Here is a 17151-nt window from a genome sequence, read left to right on the forward strand (position 1 = left end):
AAGCTGTGCTCTCCCAGTGTTCACAGTTAATTCTGAGTTGCTTTCTGCAGAGTGGGTGATTGAACTGATAAAGCTATACCCTTTTCAGACGCAGCAGAGGCTGATGTGGCCGGGCCCCCGATGCTCCCGAGACCTGTCCTTGATAGCAACTTGAACGAAGATGATCGCCTCCTATCTAAAGATAAAGATAAGTTCCGAATGAATCCATTCAGTTTAATCAAGAAAAAGAAGAGAACGGCCCCGGCGCCCCCAAAACGCAGCAGCTCGTTCGGTAAGATGGACGGGCACCTGGATCGTAGAGGACCTGGTCCTGACTGCAGAGATGATTTCAACAACGGGGCTTCCACCAATGATGCCTTGCACAGCATTGACCCTTCCAAGTTGGTCAGCTCCAACAGTACCACAGCTGTCACCAATGGAGCCCCAGTATATCCTGGTCAGCTCTTCCCTTCTCATTCACGGAAAAAGGGCACAGGCACTACATCGGGCGGCGGAGGGAAGCTTGCAACGACTCCACCTGCAGAGGAAGACCCAATATCAAACTCCAAGCGCTTCTTAAGGTCTTCATCCGCCTCTAGCATGCCCCCAGGGTCCGAACGCACCGAGTGGAAGTCTGTCACCTTGCCACGTGACATCCAGTCGTCTCACTTTGACTCGGGCACCTTCGGAGGCAAGCCAGCTCTGCCACGCAAGAAAGGCGATTGCATGCCACGTGGTGGCACCCTTACCCCACCACCACGCCTTCCCAAGAAAATTGAGGATGCGCCCGACGAAGTGTTTAAGGACTCAGAGTCTAGTCCTGGATCAAGTCCTTTGACCCTGACGCCCAAGCTCAGCCGTCGGCCGCAGATGCAAACGGAAAGCTCTAAAACAAGTGCCTTGCAAGCAGAGCTCTTCAAGCCCAATGTGCTTCCACCTCTGGGAGCAGCTGGGGATGAATACAGGCCACGTAGGCTCAAGAACTCTTCTGAAGTCCCTGGACAAAGAGACCGAGAGAAGGGGAAGTTTGCGAAACCCAAACCGGCTCCGCCACCACCTCCAGTCTCGAGCGCCAAGTCTGGAAAGACTTCGAGGAGTCCCACTTTTGATGTTTCCTCAGATACCAAAGTCAAAGGCAACTCTGAACAAAACCCTCCAAGTCCTGGATCTGCAGAACAAGGCAGGGGCGCAAGTCTTTCCCAAGAAAGTGCCAAAAAGTTGCCCAAAAACACCTCAAAAGTGCAGCCCCCAAAGAGTTCTTCTACATCCCCAAGCAGTCAGCTACCAGGGATGGGAACGGGATCGGCTGTTGGCGACCCAGGATCCAATTTCATTCCGCTCATGACGACTCGCCGCTCGCTAAGGAAAACGCGCCAGCCGTCGGAGCGACTCTCCAACTCTTGTATCACGCGTGAAATGGTTTTGGAGAGCACAGAGCTCCTTCGAGCTGCCATCGGCCGCATTTCGGAGCAAACCGGCAGCCACAGTGCGGTGTTGGAAGCTGGCAAGAATCTATCCAAGTATTGCGCGAGCTACGTCGAGTCCATCCAGCAGATGCGCAACAAGTTCGCTTTCCGCGAAGCCATCAACAAGTTGGAGAGCAGCCTGCGCGAGCTGCAGATCTGCCCCGCCGCCACTGGAGGAGCCAACACACCACAAGACTTTTCAAAGCTGCTTTCCTCCGTCAAGGAGATCAGTGACATTGTTCAGAGGTAGCGGAGAACAGCACGGATGAAACTGATATCTACGTGCCTGGGGCTTCTCTGGCTTGGCTGTGGCGTGATGTACATTTCCGTTGAACCCACCTCAGCTTTTCTCATGCCAAATAGAGGAACATTTAAAAACAATTCAGTGTCTTATTACTGTGCACAAATGCAGGGCAACCTGCAGTGTTCCTCCAGAGTCTGTTTGGCGATTTTAAGGTAGCCCAGGTCCAAGCTTTAGTGACTTGATTTTTTTTTATCAAAAAGTCTTTCTTTTCTCAATTTCTCAAAGTATTTGTTAAAGACAGCATTATCTTAGCATTGCAGATGACTGACAAAAAAAACACCTCATGTGCCTCACACTTTCTTTCCAAACTTTTCAAGGGATCAAAATATATTTTTGATTACATTCATGATCATAGTATTGATAAGAGTGTTTATTGATGTGTCCAGCTTAGTTTTCATTGTGCGGTTGGTCAAGAAAGGGCTTTGTTGTGAGATGTGAACGGTCCCTGTGATATGAGGAACTTCATTTTCAAACCGACTGATCAAGTATTGTATGATTGCAACACTGTGCCATGATTGACAGGATCAACATCCCATCTTTTCCAGGCTCGTCGAGGCTTTCGAACAAGTGTTCCTTCAGCACAATCACTGCAATACATGCCTTTCCATAACTACACCGTTGCCTTAAAGAGACTCGCTGAATCATTGGTCATCAAATCAAACACTACTGTCTTAAGGAGAAAGACTTGGAAGTGAGAATCAGTGCTTGAGAAGCAGTATATGTCTAGATGTTTTTTGTAATGTCCTTCAGTTACCACTTGATGTCATTTCAAAGGTTTTCCACACACCACTGACTGAAGTGCTCTGGTATCACAAACGTGATCCGAGCAGCTTTATCCAATGACCACAAGCCACACGATTCTCGTTGAGGATGTGGTAGTCGAGTCAATGACTATCTTAACTGAAACTTTCCTGTTTGTTTTGCTTGTGTAATTGAAATGATGCAGTTGTTTTCAGTATTAGTTTGTCTTTTCCAACACTTTGCCATCTGACTGCGACGCCTGAGGAGGAGGCCAACCACAAGCTGCCTTTAATTCAACATGGTACTACCAGTGTTGACATTTCAATGTTTTGTTTTTCTCTTAAAATCATGCCACTACTTTTTAATTTGTATTCAAGCCTCACCCTTTTGTAGTCTAATTGCTCGTCTTTGTAAATACACGTCACTTACTTTCAGTTGATTCTTAATGTAACCTTGGTGCAATTTTTGTTGCATAAAATACAAAGCAATTTTGCTACTTGAACAACGTAGTGTTTGTTTTTTGTCAGCATGCTTGTGTTGATTATTTTAACAAAATGTAAAATTGCAGTTTATATGCTTTTTGTTTAAAGTTCTGTCAGTACTGCCATCTTAAAAGGAAGGTGTGTGAATCTTCACTGGTTTCAAGAATTTAATTACGATTTTCATTATCAACTAAATATCACGATGTGTCACATTCTCAGTTTTTAATATTACTGCACATGGCTACATTTTCATAGATATTTTATATCAAATTTATTTTGTGCAAAATTTAAAAACTATTTTTTTATTATCCTGCTGAAAAAAACCAGCCTAGGCTGGTTGGCTGGTCTTAGCTGGTTTAGGCTGGAAATAGCTGGTTTTAGCTGGTCTCCCAGCCTGGCGAAGCTGGTTTTAGCTGGTGATTTCACAGCCAGACCAGCTAAGACCAGCTTGACCAGTCTGGAAAAGTGGCCAAAACCCTTCTAAAACCAGCCTGCTGACCAGCTACAACCAACCAGCCTAGGCTGGTTTTAGCTGTTTTTTTCACCAGGGTATATAAGCAGGCTGCTACTTAAAAACTATTACCTATTTAACTGACTGTGTGTACAGTTTCGTATGAAAGTATTTGAAGCTGCGGTTAAAAGCTCTTGCATTTTCAATCGAGCTTTAGGACGAACAAACGCAAAGTGCACATAAAAGTCGAGAGATCTGTCAGTGCGAGTTTCGTGCATCTAATAGTACTGCATTCTAAACGGCATAAATGTATGGACCGCCAAATGGGTCTTAATTTGCCATCTACCAGATGCCTGGTGTCTTGAAATATGGCATTTTGTTGTACAGACGGCATTTTTACAGCAGAACCGCACATAATGGCGTGATTTACGCCGTTTGTACAATTGAACGCCGTATTTTTCAGCTAAAACGGCGTAAAAATAGGCGTTTTCTGGACACCAGGGGGAGTATTACAGAAAGATCCTAACTTTAGAAATCGTATCCTATCTGTTTGGTAGCCTGGTAATTTCAGTAAGGACCATATTTAGGACAAAAGCTATTACAGAACAGCATTTCCTAAGTGTGTAATCTTATCGTAACTCCAGATAGGAAAGGGGTATTAAAGTCTTAACTTTAGGGCAACCCAACAGCTGTCCTAACTTCAAAATTATTTGAAAGCTTACAGAAAAAACACTTACAACTGCCCTGTGCAACACTGGCATTACATATTATAATAACTGAATATGAAGAATGGAGATGTTTATTGGTAGAAAAACTCTTGGAGGACCCAAAACACACATAACCCTGTAGAAAAAAAACAAACAAACAGCAGATGCTGGTTAGGTAGGTTTTGTGCTGGTTTAAGGTGGTTCTTTGCTGGTTTATGCTGGTCCTTGACCAGCATAAACCAGCATCAAAACCTACCTAGCCAGCAAATGCTGCTTTTTTCACCAGGGAAGTAATTAGACTGCTGCCAATAATGGTATATTGCATATTACGGTTAATGTAGAACACCGCAGACGCCTTTTTGGCAAGTTTTGCCGGGACTGGGAGTACATCGATCTAGTACGAGTTCATGGGTGGGAAGTCACAGATTTGACTGCTGCTCCAGTGCACTTTCACGGGTAGAAAGTTGGAAAAACACGGGTAATGAGTCGCCTGGAACGCGAAGACCCACTCGGCGTTCCATACAAATGAAAGCATATTTAAAGTAAAACATGGCGGGTGGAAGCACACACTGTCAATCAATGTGCAAGTGTCTCAGTGCAAATTCTGTGCAATGAAGCCCGCCGCGTCTCTAGCGCGCACATGCCATATGCAGGGAAAAAACCAAGCTCACAATCGATTCTAAAATTTTCAGAATTGTTGAAGAGAAAATCACGATGCATCGGAGAATCGATTTTTCCTCCCACCACTAGTTGATTCAGATTGAAGCAGAAACACTTATTCTCTAGAGCATTTTTATTGTCATCATTAAAATCAAAATGTCAACATTTTAAAATCATATACACACAAGAACAGATTTTCAAACGTTAGCACAGCTCCTTTGAAGTTTATACATATGTACTGTTTTTGCTCATGTGAACAGCGAGAAGAGGTCGTTCTGAGGAGAATTTGTCTAGCGTCTCTCCAGCTGGAGTTTGTGATGTACACTCTTGAGTGAGGAGTCAGTGCTCTTTATGTTACATCACCAACAGATACAGCCTTATATACAGCAGCTGAACCAGTTCCCATTTCATATGGTACATACACTGAATTAAGACACAGATGCTGCTTCAGAGGAAGTTGCGGCGGTGCTGTTAATATACAAGCCGATGCGCTGATGTTTACTGTACAGCCTACACAACTGGAGCCGTTTCCGTCACATTTCAGAGATCTATACAAAAACAGTAGCAGTGTTGTAAAACCGTTTTGTTTAGTCTGAACTGCATGTTGAGCTAGATGAGATTAAACGGTGATGGTGATAATATTAACATGAATGATAATGATAAGGCAACATAAAATAATGGTGGGGAGGACAGACGAATGTATAATGATATGATGATGGAGCAAAAGAGGAGACGGGCGCGATGAAAGAATCAATCTTTCAGTAAAGTGTCTTTGATTCATAAAGCTGTCGAACCGACTCGTGCGCTCGCATGTGAACATGCACGTGATTGCGAGTTTGAGACGTTTCATTAGGTTTTAATTTGGGATCAGTGGATTTGATGAGACCACTGCATGTTTACAGATGCATAAAAAACGCAATGCGTTATTCTGAGCACAGGTGCATGTAAAAATGCAATGCATTATTCTGCACCCTCCACCTAAGCTTTTTAGCTGCAGGAGCATCAAAAGGGCATCTCTGCATGCTTTCACTGCTCTGAATTTCACAACCACATTGGAAAAAAGGCAGCAGAACTGCATTCGGTGTTCTTAAAACATCCTAACGCTACCCATGCAGCAGCAGCATGTTGGATTATGATCCACGTCATGTTCAGCCACTTCCTGCTGCACAGGTGACATCTGTGACGCCACATTGTTGACATATAAAATCAATAAATAAAAAAAAGAGGCCGAACTGTCTTGAAATGATGTGTGTGACGTGATGAGCAGCGGTTAGTGCAGTCAGAAGATGATGAGGATGGGAATGTAAGAGCACACCGACCAGAGAGAGTGAGGATGGACAGATGAAGAGAGAGAGAGACAGGAGGAGGAAATGAGCGCATGTAGCTGTGATCCTCCCCTCTGCGATTCCCGCGGCTCTCTGGGACGGGAGCTCGTGTGTGATGGAGGAGAAAGAGGAGGAGGATGGCTGTGGAGAGCGGGTGGAGGATGAAGGTCATTAACAGCCACACCCTTCCCTCTGCGGCTGTGGTTCGCTGGTGAGCCGGCCACCCTGCGGCGCTGACGGTTTGTGCTGCACGCCAGACTCGGCAGCGTTCAGATCCAAACTGCCGTCCTGAATGTTCTGGTAGATCTTTTTGGCTGCTTCCAGAAAAGCGTCCTCCACATTCTCACCTCTGAGACCACAAATACACGGTTAGTTAGCTATAGTTATCTATATGCTCACATGAGATTAACGGAACAAGAAAAAAAAAATTAAGCAAACTTGCTGATGCCTTGGGAAAACCCAACCTGATCTCATGAAGACAAGTAACTATTCTACTATTATAACAAACAAAAACAGGTCACCAATAAAAAAAATGCTATTATTATTAGGAATAAACAGTTGAGGTCAAAAGTTTACATACACCTTGCAGAATCTGCAAAATGTTTAATATTTTACCAAAATAAGATGCATCACACAAAATGTGTTAGTTTTTTTTAGTCCTGACCTGTATAAAATATTTCATAAAAGATGTTTACATATAGTCCACAAGAGAAAATAATAGTTAAATTTATCAAAACGACCCTGTTCAAATGTTTACATATGCTTGATTCTTAATATTGTGTTGTCACATGAATGATCCACAGCTCTGTGGTTTTTTTTGTGTGTAGTGATAGTTGTTCATGAGTCCCTTTTTTGTCCTGAACAGCTAAACTGCCTGCTGTTCTTCAGAAAAATCCTTCAGGTCCCACAAACTCTTTGGTTTTTCAGCATTTTTGTGAACTCCAGAATGACTGTTTGCTTTTAAGATCCATCTTTTCCCACTGAGGACAACTGAGGGACTCATATACAACTATTACGGAAGGTTCAAATGCTCACTGATGCTCCAGAAGGAAACATGATTCATTAAGAGCTGGGGGGTGAAAACTTTTGAACGGAATGAGGAATGTGTACATTTTTATTATTTTGCCTAAATACAGTATTTTTTCATTTAGTACTGCCCTTCAGAAGCTACAGAAAATGCTTCTGTTTTCCAGAAGACAAAAATAAGTTTAAATAAATAAATTTACCCTGATCGTCAAATTCAAAAAGTTTTCACCCCCCACCTCTTAATGCATCGTTTTTCCTTCTGGAGCATCGGTGAGCGTTTGAACCTTTTGTAACAGTTGCACACGAGTCCCTCAGTTGTCCTCAGTGTGAAAAGATGGATCTCAAGATCATACAGTCCGGGTTCAAATACACAAAAATGCTGTAAGCCCAAAGAATTTGAATTTGTGTATTTTTCTGAAGAACAGCAGGCAGTTTAACTGTTCAGGACAAACTAGGGACTTGTGAACAACTATCACTAAACAAAAAAAAAAACACAGCTGTGGATTATTCAGGTAACAACACAGTATTAAAAATCAAGTGTATGTAAACTTTTAAATGGGGTCATTTTTAAAAATTCAACTATTATTTTCTCTTTTAGACTCTATGTAAACATCTTTTATGTGAAATATCTTCTTCAGCTCACAACTAAATCAAAAATAACATGCATTGTATATGATCCCTCTTATTTTGGTCAAATAATTAACATTTTGCAGATTCTCCAAGGTGGATGTAAACTTTTGACCTCAACTGTAACCTTAGGAACATGCTAGCAATATGTTAAAGCTAGTTGCTAGGCTAGTTTCTGTGGATGGCGGAGTTCATAGGTGGAATTATACATATAATATAATAATAATAATCTAATATCACGTTCATATAACATCACATCCATAAGGCTGGAGCTGCTGGAAATAACTCACGTTTTAGCACTGGCCTCCAAGAACAGCAGACCTATGAACACAAACACATGTGAGATCAGAACAGTGTCATGTGATCAGTCATGTGACAGACATACGCTTCACTTACCGTTCTCTTCAGCAAACTGCTTCGCTTCCTCATACGTCACATCCCGCTGCGCTTCCAGATCCGCTTTGTTTCCTATGAGTATGATCACCTGCACAAACAGAGAAACCCCTCTGAGCAAAACCAACAGAGCCAACCATACATTTCTTAAAATACATATGCCACCAGTTTCACAGACAAGGCGTAAACCTAGTCCTAGACTAAAATGTAAGTCTGAGCTGTTTCAACTAAAATAAACTTGCACTGACTGATCTTAGAATGTATCAGTGACTTTGTTTTGTCTCAAGATGCACACCAGTGATGTTTTTTTCTAAGCACATTTGTAAAAACTGCTTGAAGTATTGAAGCATCGCATCAGAAACAAGTGCTGGAAATACCACATTTTGAATAAAAATCCGCAAAAAAAGCTTTTACACACCTGCTTGAGGTGGTTTTTGACTTGTGTGAAAAAGGGTTGATGCAAATAATGGGAGATGGAAATGCATCCGATTAACAAATTCCTCTGTGCGCATCAAAAAAATCACGAGACTTTGTGCTATGGGACGGCGATAATTATTTCAAATGAAGTATCTAAAGCAAGCAATCATATAGTTTTATTGATATAACTGTACAATAGACATAATGTACATTATACATTATAACAAAAGACTAGAGACAGAGCCAACAGCCTGAAAATAGTTTTTACACTTTACAGCATGATCTAATCCTTGTGTAATATTGAATTAACATTTAATTCAAATGTCCACTTAATCTTTAATATTTGGTCATTTCTTTACAACAAAATGCTACAGCCACTGTAATTTCTTGAATATGTGGACCTCAAAACGTTTAAACGCAGAGTGAGGGTTTTTTGAAATCGCCATGAACCGTTAGCATATTGAGAAAGATACTGATTGTTCCCCCCTTGCATTTGTGTAGGTTTATAAATGATTTACCTTACAAGTCTAATTAAATGATACAGGCTGCGTTCCCAGATGAACCTTATAGTAAATCCAAACTAATGATACAAGATGCAGAGATGGAGTTTAAGACACTCCACAGATGTACATGACAACAGTTTGTGTGGAGCAGCATTTACTGTGAATGAAAGCCGCTTTGAGATGCACTTGACCTACACGCATGTAAATAAAGTGCATATATTAAACATGCATTGCGTATATTTATTTAATCTGAATCGTAGTGTTTGTGAATTCTCAATGACATTATGCTCATGATTTTTAAATGGGTTTCTTATATTATGCAGTAGGGCTGTCCCCGAATAGTCGAAGATTCGATGCATCAATATGCGGAGCCTGATTCGACCACCGATCTCACAGTCGAATCTTCGCGGGTGAAACGAGCATCATACCATTTTGGCAATATGGGGGTGCCCAATGTCTAATTGCACACAGAACTACTGGTTTTGTACGGTTATATTAAGTTATATACAGCCTTTGATTATGATAATGCAGTAAAAACAAAAGTGAAAAGAAAGAAGCGTTCAATAAATATTTTTAACGTGTTTGTGAATAAATCCAACCACCCCTGTGACAGATTTAATTTTCACTTTCCCTGATCCATGACGAGATGAGGACCATCTTGACGGCAGGGATTAGGCCGCGATCACACCGAACGCGTTTTTGCAGTTGGAGGCGCCTCTTTTGAATGGTTTTCTGTTGGCAGTGAGCGTTCTGCGCGCCGTTTATGCGCCCCCGGCGCCTCGCGTTTTCGCCACCTGCTGCGCCTCGCGTTTTTGCAGGAGCGCTCTAAGCGCCTGAAGTTGAAAAAAAAATCAACTCTGAGCGGAAAAACGCCCAACGTCATTCGCGTTCTTTTCCATTGTCCAATCGAAATGAATGGAGAGGCGGGCCTTCTGTTGTGGTGACGAAAGTTTACCGTTGCTTAAAAAGTCCGGAGACTGCAAGAAATGGAGGAGAAACCTTTGGTGTCTATCGTGGGTAACCCGGAGCTGTATTATTTAGGGTTTCTGCTAATATGACAGTTTACTTAACAGCAAAAAACTAAGATTTTAGAGCGCTCGCGCTATAATCCTTTGATTTGACTGACAGGACAGCTGTTTTGGTCGTTGCTTAGCAACATAAAAAAAAACTGCAGCACACTGCTCTTTTATTAAAAGTCACCAAAAAAGGCAGTGCTGTGCGCCTCACGTTTTTAGAACTAAAAGACGCGTTCTGTGTTTTTATTTAAACCTAAATAAATTTGTTTGTCAGTTGGCAGGCAGTTTTGGTCGCTTTATTAAAAGTTGTTGCTGTGTGCAGTGTGTAAAATAAAATAAAAATAGTTTTACCCTCCAGCTGACTATAGTGTCGTGCCCCTCCCAACCCATTCACACACACACATAGGCCTAGATGATTCGACTATCGGTCGACTATAGAAAGATTTGAAAATTCTGATTCGACTATGAAAATTCATAGTCGGGGACAGCCCTATTATGCAGCCTTGGAACATGGTCTAATAATGCACTTCATGGGTTCTCATCCGTGGAATGCAACACTTCTAGTATTTTTCCGGTTACTCGACACAGGCAAATTGCAGTTGAGGATTCTTTTTCAAACCGAATACTTGAATTGAATCAAGGAATCATAACAGCCCTAGTTACTACAATGCTATAGTACTGAAATACCCCTGCCAGTCCAGACTTTGCTTGTACTCACCGTATTAGGGTTGGTGAGGTTCCTGGCATCAGTCAACCAGCTGCTGAGGTGGTTGTATGTGCTTCTCCTGTATGACACACAGACAGAGCATTTGTTTCCATTGCTAGACTCAATAGCAGCATGAGAGCAACATTACTCGGATGACTTACCTGGTGATGTCGTAAACCATCAGTGCTCCTGCCGCTCCTCTGTAGTAGCTGCGTGTGACCGCTCTGAAGCGCTCCTGACCCGCAGTGTCCCAGATTTGCAGCTTGATCTTTTGACCGCTCACCTCAATGATCCTGGTGCCGAACTCCACGCCGATGGTGTGCGGACAGTCGGCCATGACTGAGGAGAGCAGAGCATTCATGGTGAACGCCAACAACTACTGACTGAGGGTGTGTTCACACGTGTCGTATTTGGTTTGATTAAAACAAACTCTGGTGCGACTGCTCTGTTAGTGCGGTTCATTTGAGTATGTGCAAACGATGCCATCCGGGATCATTAAAAAATAGGTCTCGGCCCCTTTCCAAATAAACTCTGGTGCGATTCGAATTAAATATGAATGCAACATGGACCAAATTCTTCTAAACGAACCAAAAACAGGAAGTAATGACAAAATGCAACGCTTGGGCAGCCGTGGCCTAATGGTTAGAGAGTTGAACTTGTAGAGAGTCGAGTATGGGTCAACATACTTGGCCTCACATCGCCTCCTTTCCTTTTCCTTTCCTATGCGACATGATTTCACAAACGGAACAAGCGGTGTATCCAAAACAAAATGAGCAGAGGGTGGAAAGCGCCATTTAAGAGCTCTTTGTGGGTTTGCAGGTGGTGAAAATAAAACCATACAGATGTAACAATGAGAGTGCTTAGTCCAGCGGACGGCATTAAGTGTATTAGTGTGAGCAGACCAATCAGTAAATAGGTTTTTTGATGTCATGCATCCGTAATGCTACTTTAAGTTGAACACACCTTTTCCTTTTGTTTGGAGTCGTCGGTGAATTCCGTCTTGAAATATACAACATTTAACCCGACCAATCAAACTGTGAACGTATCACTATGCCTTTAGGTTCGCTGTCAAAAATAGTGTGAATGTTAAGCAGACCAGAACCAAATGTATAATTTTCCTTTTAGGTCCGGACCAAATAAACCAACTGAACCAAACTACAAGAGTGAATACACCTTGACTCACATTAGTTTAATCACTGATGAACTTAATTGAACTGAACTGATCTGAATAATGACACTAGTCTTAAGTAGAGCTGCTTTACAGCTCAAACTGAATTTGTGTTATATTTGGTGACGTTTGCATCATTGATTGTTATTTTTCTGTTTATCACCGTGCTTTGAAAAATGAGGGGGAAAAAAAATGAGACTGAAACGGATCACTTATCTAGATGTTTACCTTTATGATTTATTTCCATTTAAATTTTAAGACAAAACTGATTCGTTTTATAAAAGCAATTATTTGTAATCCTACACTGCCATTTAAGAGTTTGGGATTAGTAAGATTTTTTTGTTTTTTAAAGAAGTCTCTTATTCTCATCAAGGCTGCATTTATTTGATCAAAAATCCAGTAAAACAGTAATATTGTGAGATATTATTACAACTCAAAATAACAATGTTCTGTTTTAATATACTTTAAAATATAATTTATTCCTGTGATCAAAGTTGAATTTTCAGCACCATAACTCCAGTCTTCAGTGTCATATGATCCCTCAGAAATCATTCTAATATGCTGATTTATTATCAATGTTGAAAACAGTTTTTGCTGCTTAATATTTTTTTTGGAATCGTAATACTTTTTTTAGGATACTTTCATAATTAAAAGTAAAAAAGAACAGTATTTATTCAAAATAGAAATCAAATCTTCTGTAACAATATACACATCTAGGGCTGCACGATATTGGGAAAATATGCGATATTGGTGTTGAATATTGCGATAACGATATTTCTTGCGATATTACATTTCCCTAGAGAAATGCTTTAATAATTATTATTGTTATTATTATCAAATTTTTTTTAAATCTTTTATACATGTAATGGTCATGCTAAAATAAACAGGTAATAGATATTCTTCTGTCATCCGAATTAAATCTAATTCAGGCTAAAAAAAAAAAAAATTATGTCAAGGAAGTTGCAAAAATTTTGACTTTAAAACACTATGAATGACTTAAAACCTCGGCAGATATTCTGATTTCGGGTTTGCTGTTACCATAGACCTGCAAACACAAAATGAATTGCTTTCAAACATTACTTTTTATTTACATGTAAACTAAATATTTCCTTGCCTTGCCTGTTTTTTGCTTGTTTGTTTTTTTTAAATAAAACATATTATTAAACAAAAATTTGATTAAAATTACTATTACACTTCAAAAAGTTGGGAGCATCAAAAAAAATTAGGAGCACCCAATTTCTTTTTAGTAATGCACTGATCTTTATTCTTCATGGCTGATTCCAATTGCCAGGCAAATCAAATGGGCTGTTTCTGAAAGCCTCAGAATCAAATTTGTAAAAAATTACAGTATAAATAACAAAAAATAGACAATAAATGCCGCCATATTCAAAGTAGACTACTCTTTCAATATTCAAAGTGCAAATAGAGACCGAATTTTTTTAAGTATGATACAGAGTTATAGACAACTTCACAACTTATTATAGCCCACATTCTAATGACAGCCTAGATATTTTATCTAGCCTAATTTGCATGCATTGGGGAGTCGCTCTCTAAACGTGGGGTATTAAAATTGCTTTATCACCTTTATATCTGCTGATGATGGTAATTATAAAGGATAAGCAGTGGTTCATTCAGACGATTGGAGAGATGCAGTGATAATGCAAAACAACAACAATACAAATAATAAATAAATAATAAACCAGCATGTCACGACCCCTTTAAACAAGCCGTCACGGGCTGATCATTTCACACAAACACTGAAAGTGAAGCACACACAGAGGCTGTTTGTTCAGAGCACAAGGCTCGCTTGTGTGGCTGAGGATGTTGCATCGTGTGTGTTTAACATGCTGAAGGAAAGGCCTGACAATCACTCATACTCACATTTCTTCTCTGTGAACTGGTGCAGTAAGCAGGACTTCCCTACGCCCATGTCTCCTGTGGATAGAGAGGACAGATGTTAGAGCCTGACGACACACAACTGAACACTTCACTGCTGCTGATTCACTCACCGATGATGATGTACTTGAAGATGTAGGAGTAGTTGTACGGTGCAGTCGCCATCGCTGCTCTGAAACACACACACACACACACACACACACACACACACACACACACACACACACACACACACACACACACACACACACACACACACACACACACACACACACGTGATCGTCATTGTTTCGGGTTTCTTTGGTGAATAGAAAGCTCAGAAGAACAGCATTTTTCTGAAATAGAAATCTTCTGTAACATTATAAATGTCTTGATCATCTCTTTTGATTAATTTAAAGCATCCTAGCTAAATAAAAGTATTAATTTCTAAAATCCCCCCCCCCTTCTTTGGATCTTTTTATTCATCAAAGTATACTAAAAATCTTTGGATCTATGGATTTATATCTTTGGATCTTTTTATTCATCAAAGTATACTAAAAAAATGCACTCAACTGTTTTTAATATTAATAATAATAATAAATGTTTCTTGAGCAGCAAATCAGCACATTAAAATTATTTCTGAATGATCATGTGACACTGAAGACTGGAGTAATGATGCTGAAAATTTAATTTTGATCACAGGAATAAATTACATTTTAAAATATATTCTAATAGAAAGCTATTTTAAATAGTAAGAGTATTTAAAAGTTGTACTGTTTTTGCTGTACTCTGGATCAAATAAATGCAGGCTCGGTGAGCAGAAGAGCCATAAAAAAAAAAAAACATTAAAAATCTTACTGTTCAAAAACGTTTCATTGGTAGCGTATGTGTCGCATTAATACAAATGTACTAATGTACGATCACCAGAATGCTTAGAAATTAGATTTCTGCACTAATATCTCAATTTTCAGTTCTCAAGACTTAATTTATGCAAGATAACCAATTGACTGAGAGCCGCACAATAACGTCATATTTCTTTTAATGAGCAGCTGTAATGATGAATACATGAATATGATGACACTTTATTATCAGACTCTTTGTTCACATACAGATTTTGTTATGAGGCTCATATTAATCGGTAGTCGACTAATATAGTGCCAAGGCTGATATTATTGTACAATATTTGTGACCCTGGACCACAAAGCCAGTCTTGAGTAGCACAGGTATATTTTCAGCAATAGCCACAAAATACATTGTATGTGTGTCAAAATGATAAATTTTTCTTTTATGCCAAAAATCATTAGGATATTAAGTAAAGATAGTGTTCCATGAAGATACTACAGTTATAACTACAGTAAATATATGAAAAGTTAATTTTTGATTAGTAATATGCATTGCTAAGAACTTCATTTGCACAACTTTAAAGGCGTTTTTCTCATCATTTTAATTGGTTCGCACCTTCAGATTCCAGATTTTCAAATAGTAATATCTCAGGCAAATATTGTCCTATCCTAACAAACCATACATCACTGGAAAGCTTATTTATTTAACTGACCCTTATGACTGGTTTTGTGGTCCAGGGTCACATTTTGCATTTTAATTAACAGCACTGGCATAAAGAAGAAAACACTGAAAGGCTGAAGTTAATTTAATGTAATTTAATAGATATTCATAGCATTATATCAGCATTTCACAGTCCAGATAATCATAATTGGGTCAGATGTGACCACTGAACATCAAGAAATTTAACTGGTAAACTGGTATGGACTACTACTATCATATATCATCGGTGTGTCATGAGTGTGAGAACAACAACACCAGAAACTGTCAGTCATCAGTCAGATCATAAAACACACACATACTCAGCAGGACAGTCTGACTGTCAATCATACCAGCAAATCTTCATCATCCTCATCATTAGTTATCTCAGTATAAAGCAGATGACTGACAGCAGCCTGTCCTGATAGAAACACTCATACTAACGCATGTCGTTGCATGTAGCATCATTTATACCCTTTTATATGGAGTGTAAGTGTGAAACTGTCACATATAAACACAAATCTTAATCAGCTGAGTGGGTGTCGCTTCTCTTCCTGTCGGATAAAGCTCATCAGCACGACACTACAGTAACACATAGCGCTCACACAAACACACTGAGCAGCTAACAACCGGATTAAGTCCTGTTTTGAGATATTTCAGGCGTTGTTATTTTTGTGGTGATTTGGAGCTGCTAGCGGCTAGCTAACGTGAGCGGCTAACGGCTGATTCGCGGCTCTGATTTGAGTTTAGCAATGAACGGACGCGCTCTGTGGAGTAACGCGCGTGAGAGTGCGGTGTGAACGTGCTACGTGTAAGTTTGTCATCCATGTTCTCACCTGTAGTTGTGTGTATTTGCTGTAAATCAGTGTGTTCAGGTGGTGATTATCCGGATCCTGGTCAAGATGGCGGCGGCACAAAGACTGACGCAGTTCCGCGACTCACCGGCCGGCGGCGCCAGAGGACGCGCGCTTCGCTGCACTCGGCGTGACCCGCAGTGGACGCGCGCGCGTACACAACGTGAAGCCCGTTCATCTATTGACTGTCTTTCATATGGAAAAATAAGGTGGGACCACTGATCTATAAATGTTATTATCTATTATAGATCGGTGGGTGGGACACATAAGGAGAAAATTCTAGTAAACCAAACTCAAAGAGAGGTAAGAATGTCATGACTCGAGGAAACTGCTCTTTAACATTCATTTTCACCTCTTGTTATTTGAACAATCAACTCGCAAATATGTGCTTAGTATTATGAATACTAAAAGTACAAATACATTTTTCAGGAATTTAATTATTGCTAGTAGCAATTCAGCCCATGGAAAACTGTTTATGCTTTACCCAAACATTAGTTTTCAGAAGGTATGAGCACATTATTGTTTAATAATAAGATAAAAGAAGAACCAATCTTAGGTAGCACGGGTATGTTTGTAGCAATAGCCAAAAATACATTGTATGTGTCAAAATGATTGATTATCGAATTTTGATCCAAAAATCATTAGGATATTAAGTAAAGATCATGTTCGATTAAGATATTTTGTAAATTTCCTACCGTACATTTTTTAAAACTTAAATTTTGATTAGTAATATGCTTTAATAAGAACTACATTTGGATAACTTTAAGAGAATTTTCTCAATATTTAGATTTTTTGCACCCTCAGATTCCAGATTTTTAAATAGTTATATCTCGACCAAATATTGTTCTATCATAACAAACCATACATCAGTGGAAAGCTTATTTATTCAGCTTTTATATAATGTATAAATGT

The 17151-nt window shown here is 39.9% G+C and overlaps 2 protein-coding genes across 3 annotated transcripts in view; one reads left to right on the plus strand and one right to left on the minus strand.

Annotated features, from left to right (window-relative positions):
- abl1 (c-abl oncogene 1, non-receptor tyrosine kinase) overlaps positions 1-2995 on the plus strand; it is a 37176-nt gene extending 34181 nt beyond the window's left edge. For both annotated transcript variants that reach the window (XM_073839583.1, XM_073839584.1), the window contains exon 11: positions 89-2995. In XM_073839583.1, the coding sequence (XP_073695684.1) occupies positions 89-1695 (1607 nt within the window). In that variant the 3' untranslated portion in view covers positions 1696-2995. The remainder of the gene's footprint in view (positions 1-88) is intronic.
- A 1910-nt stretch (positions 2996-4905) lies between these two features.
- On the minus strand, positions 4906-16319 carry rab14l (RAB14, member RAS oncogene family, like). The gene is made up of 8 exons (XM_073840585.1): positions 16222-16319; positions 13981-14039; positions 13853-13906; positions 10965-11142; positions 10816-10882; positions 8165-8252; positions 8059-8089; positions 4906-6464 (listed from the first exon to the last, which is right to left on the minus strand). Exons 2-8 carry the CDS (start codon positions 14030-14032, stop codon positions 6287-6289), a joined length of 648 nt encoding a protein of 215 aa, XP_073696686.1. The 5' UTR covers positions 14033-14039; positions 16222-16319; the 3' UTR covers positions 4906-6286.
- Between the last annotated feature and the right edge of the window lie 832 nt (positions 16320-17151).

The sequence above is a fragment of the Garra rufa genome, chromosome 5 (assembly GCF_049309525.1).
Source record: "Garra rufa chromosome 5, GarRuf1.0, whole genome shotgun sequence".
In the NCBI taxonomy this organism is placed as follows: domain Eukaryota; kingdom Metazoa; phylum Chordata; class Actinopteri; order Cypriniformes; family Cyprinidae; genus Garra; species Garra rufa.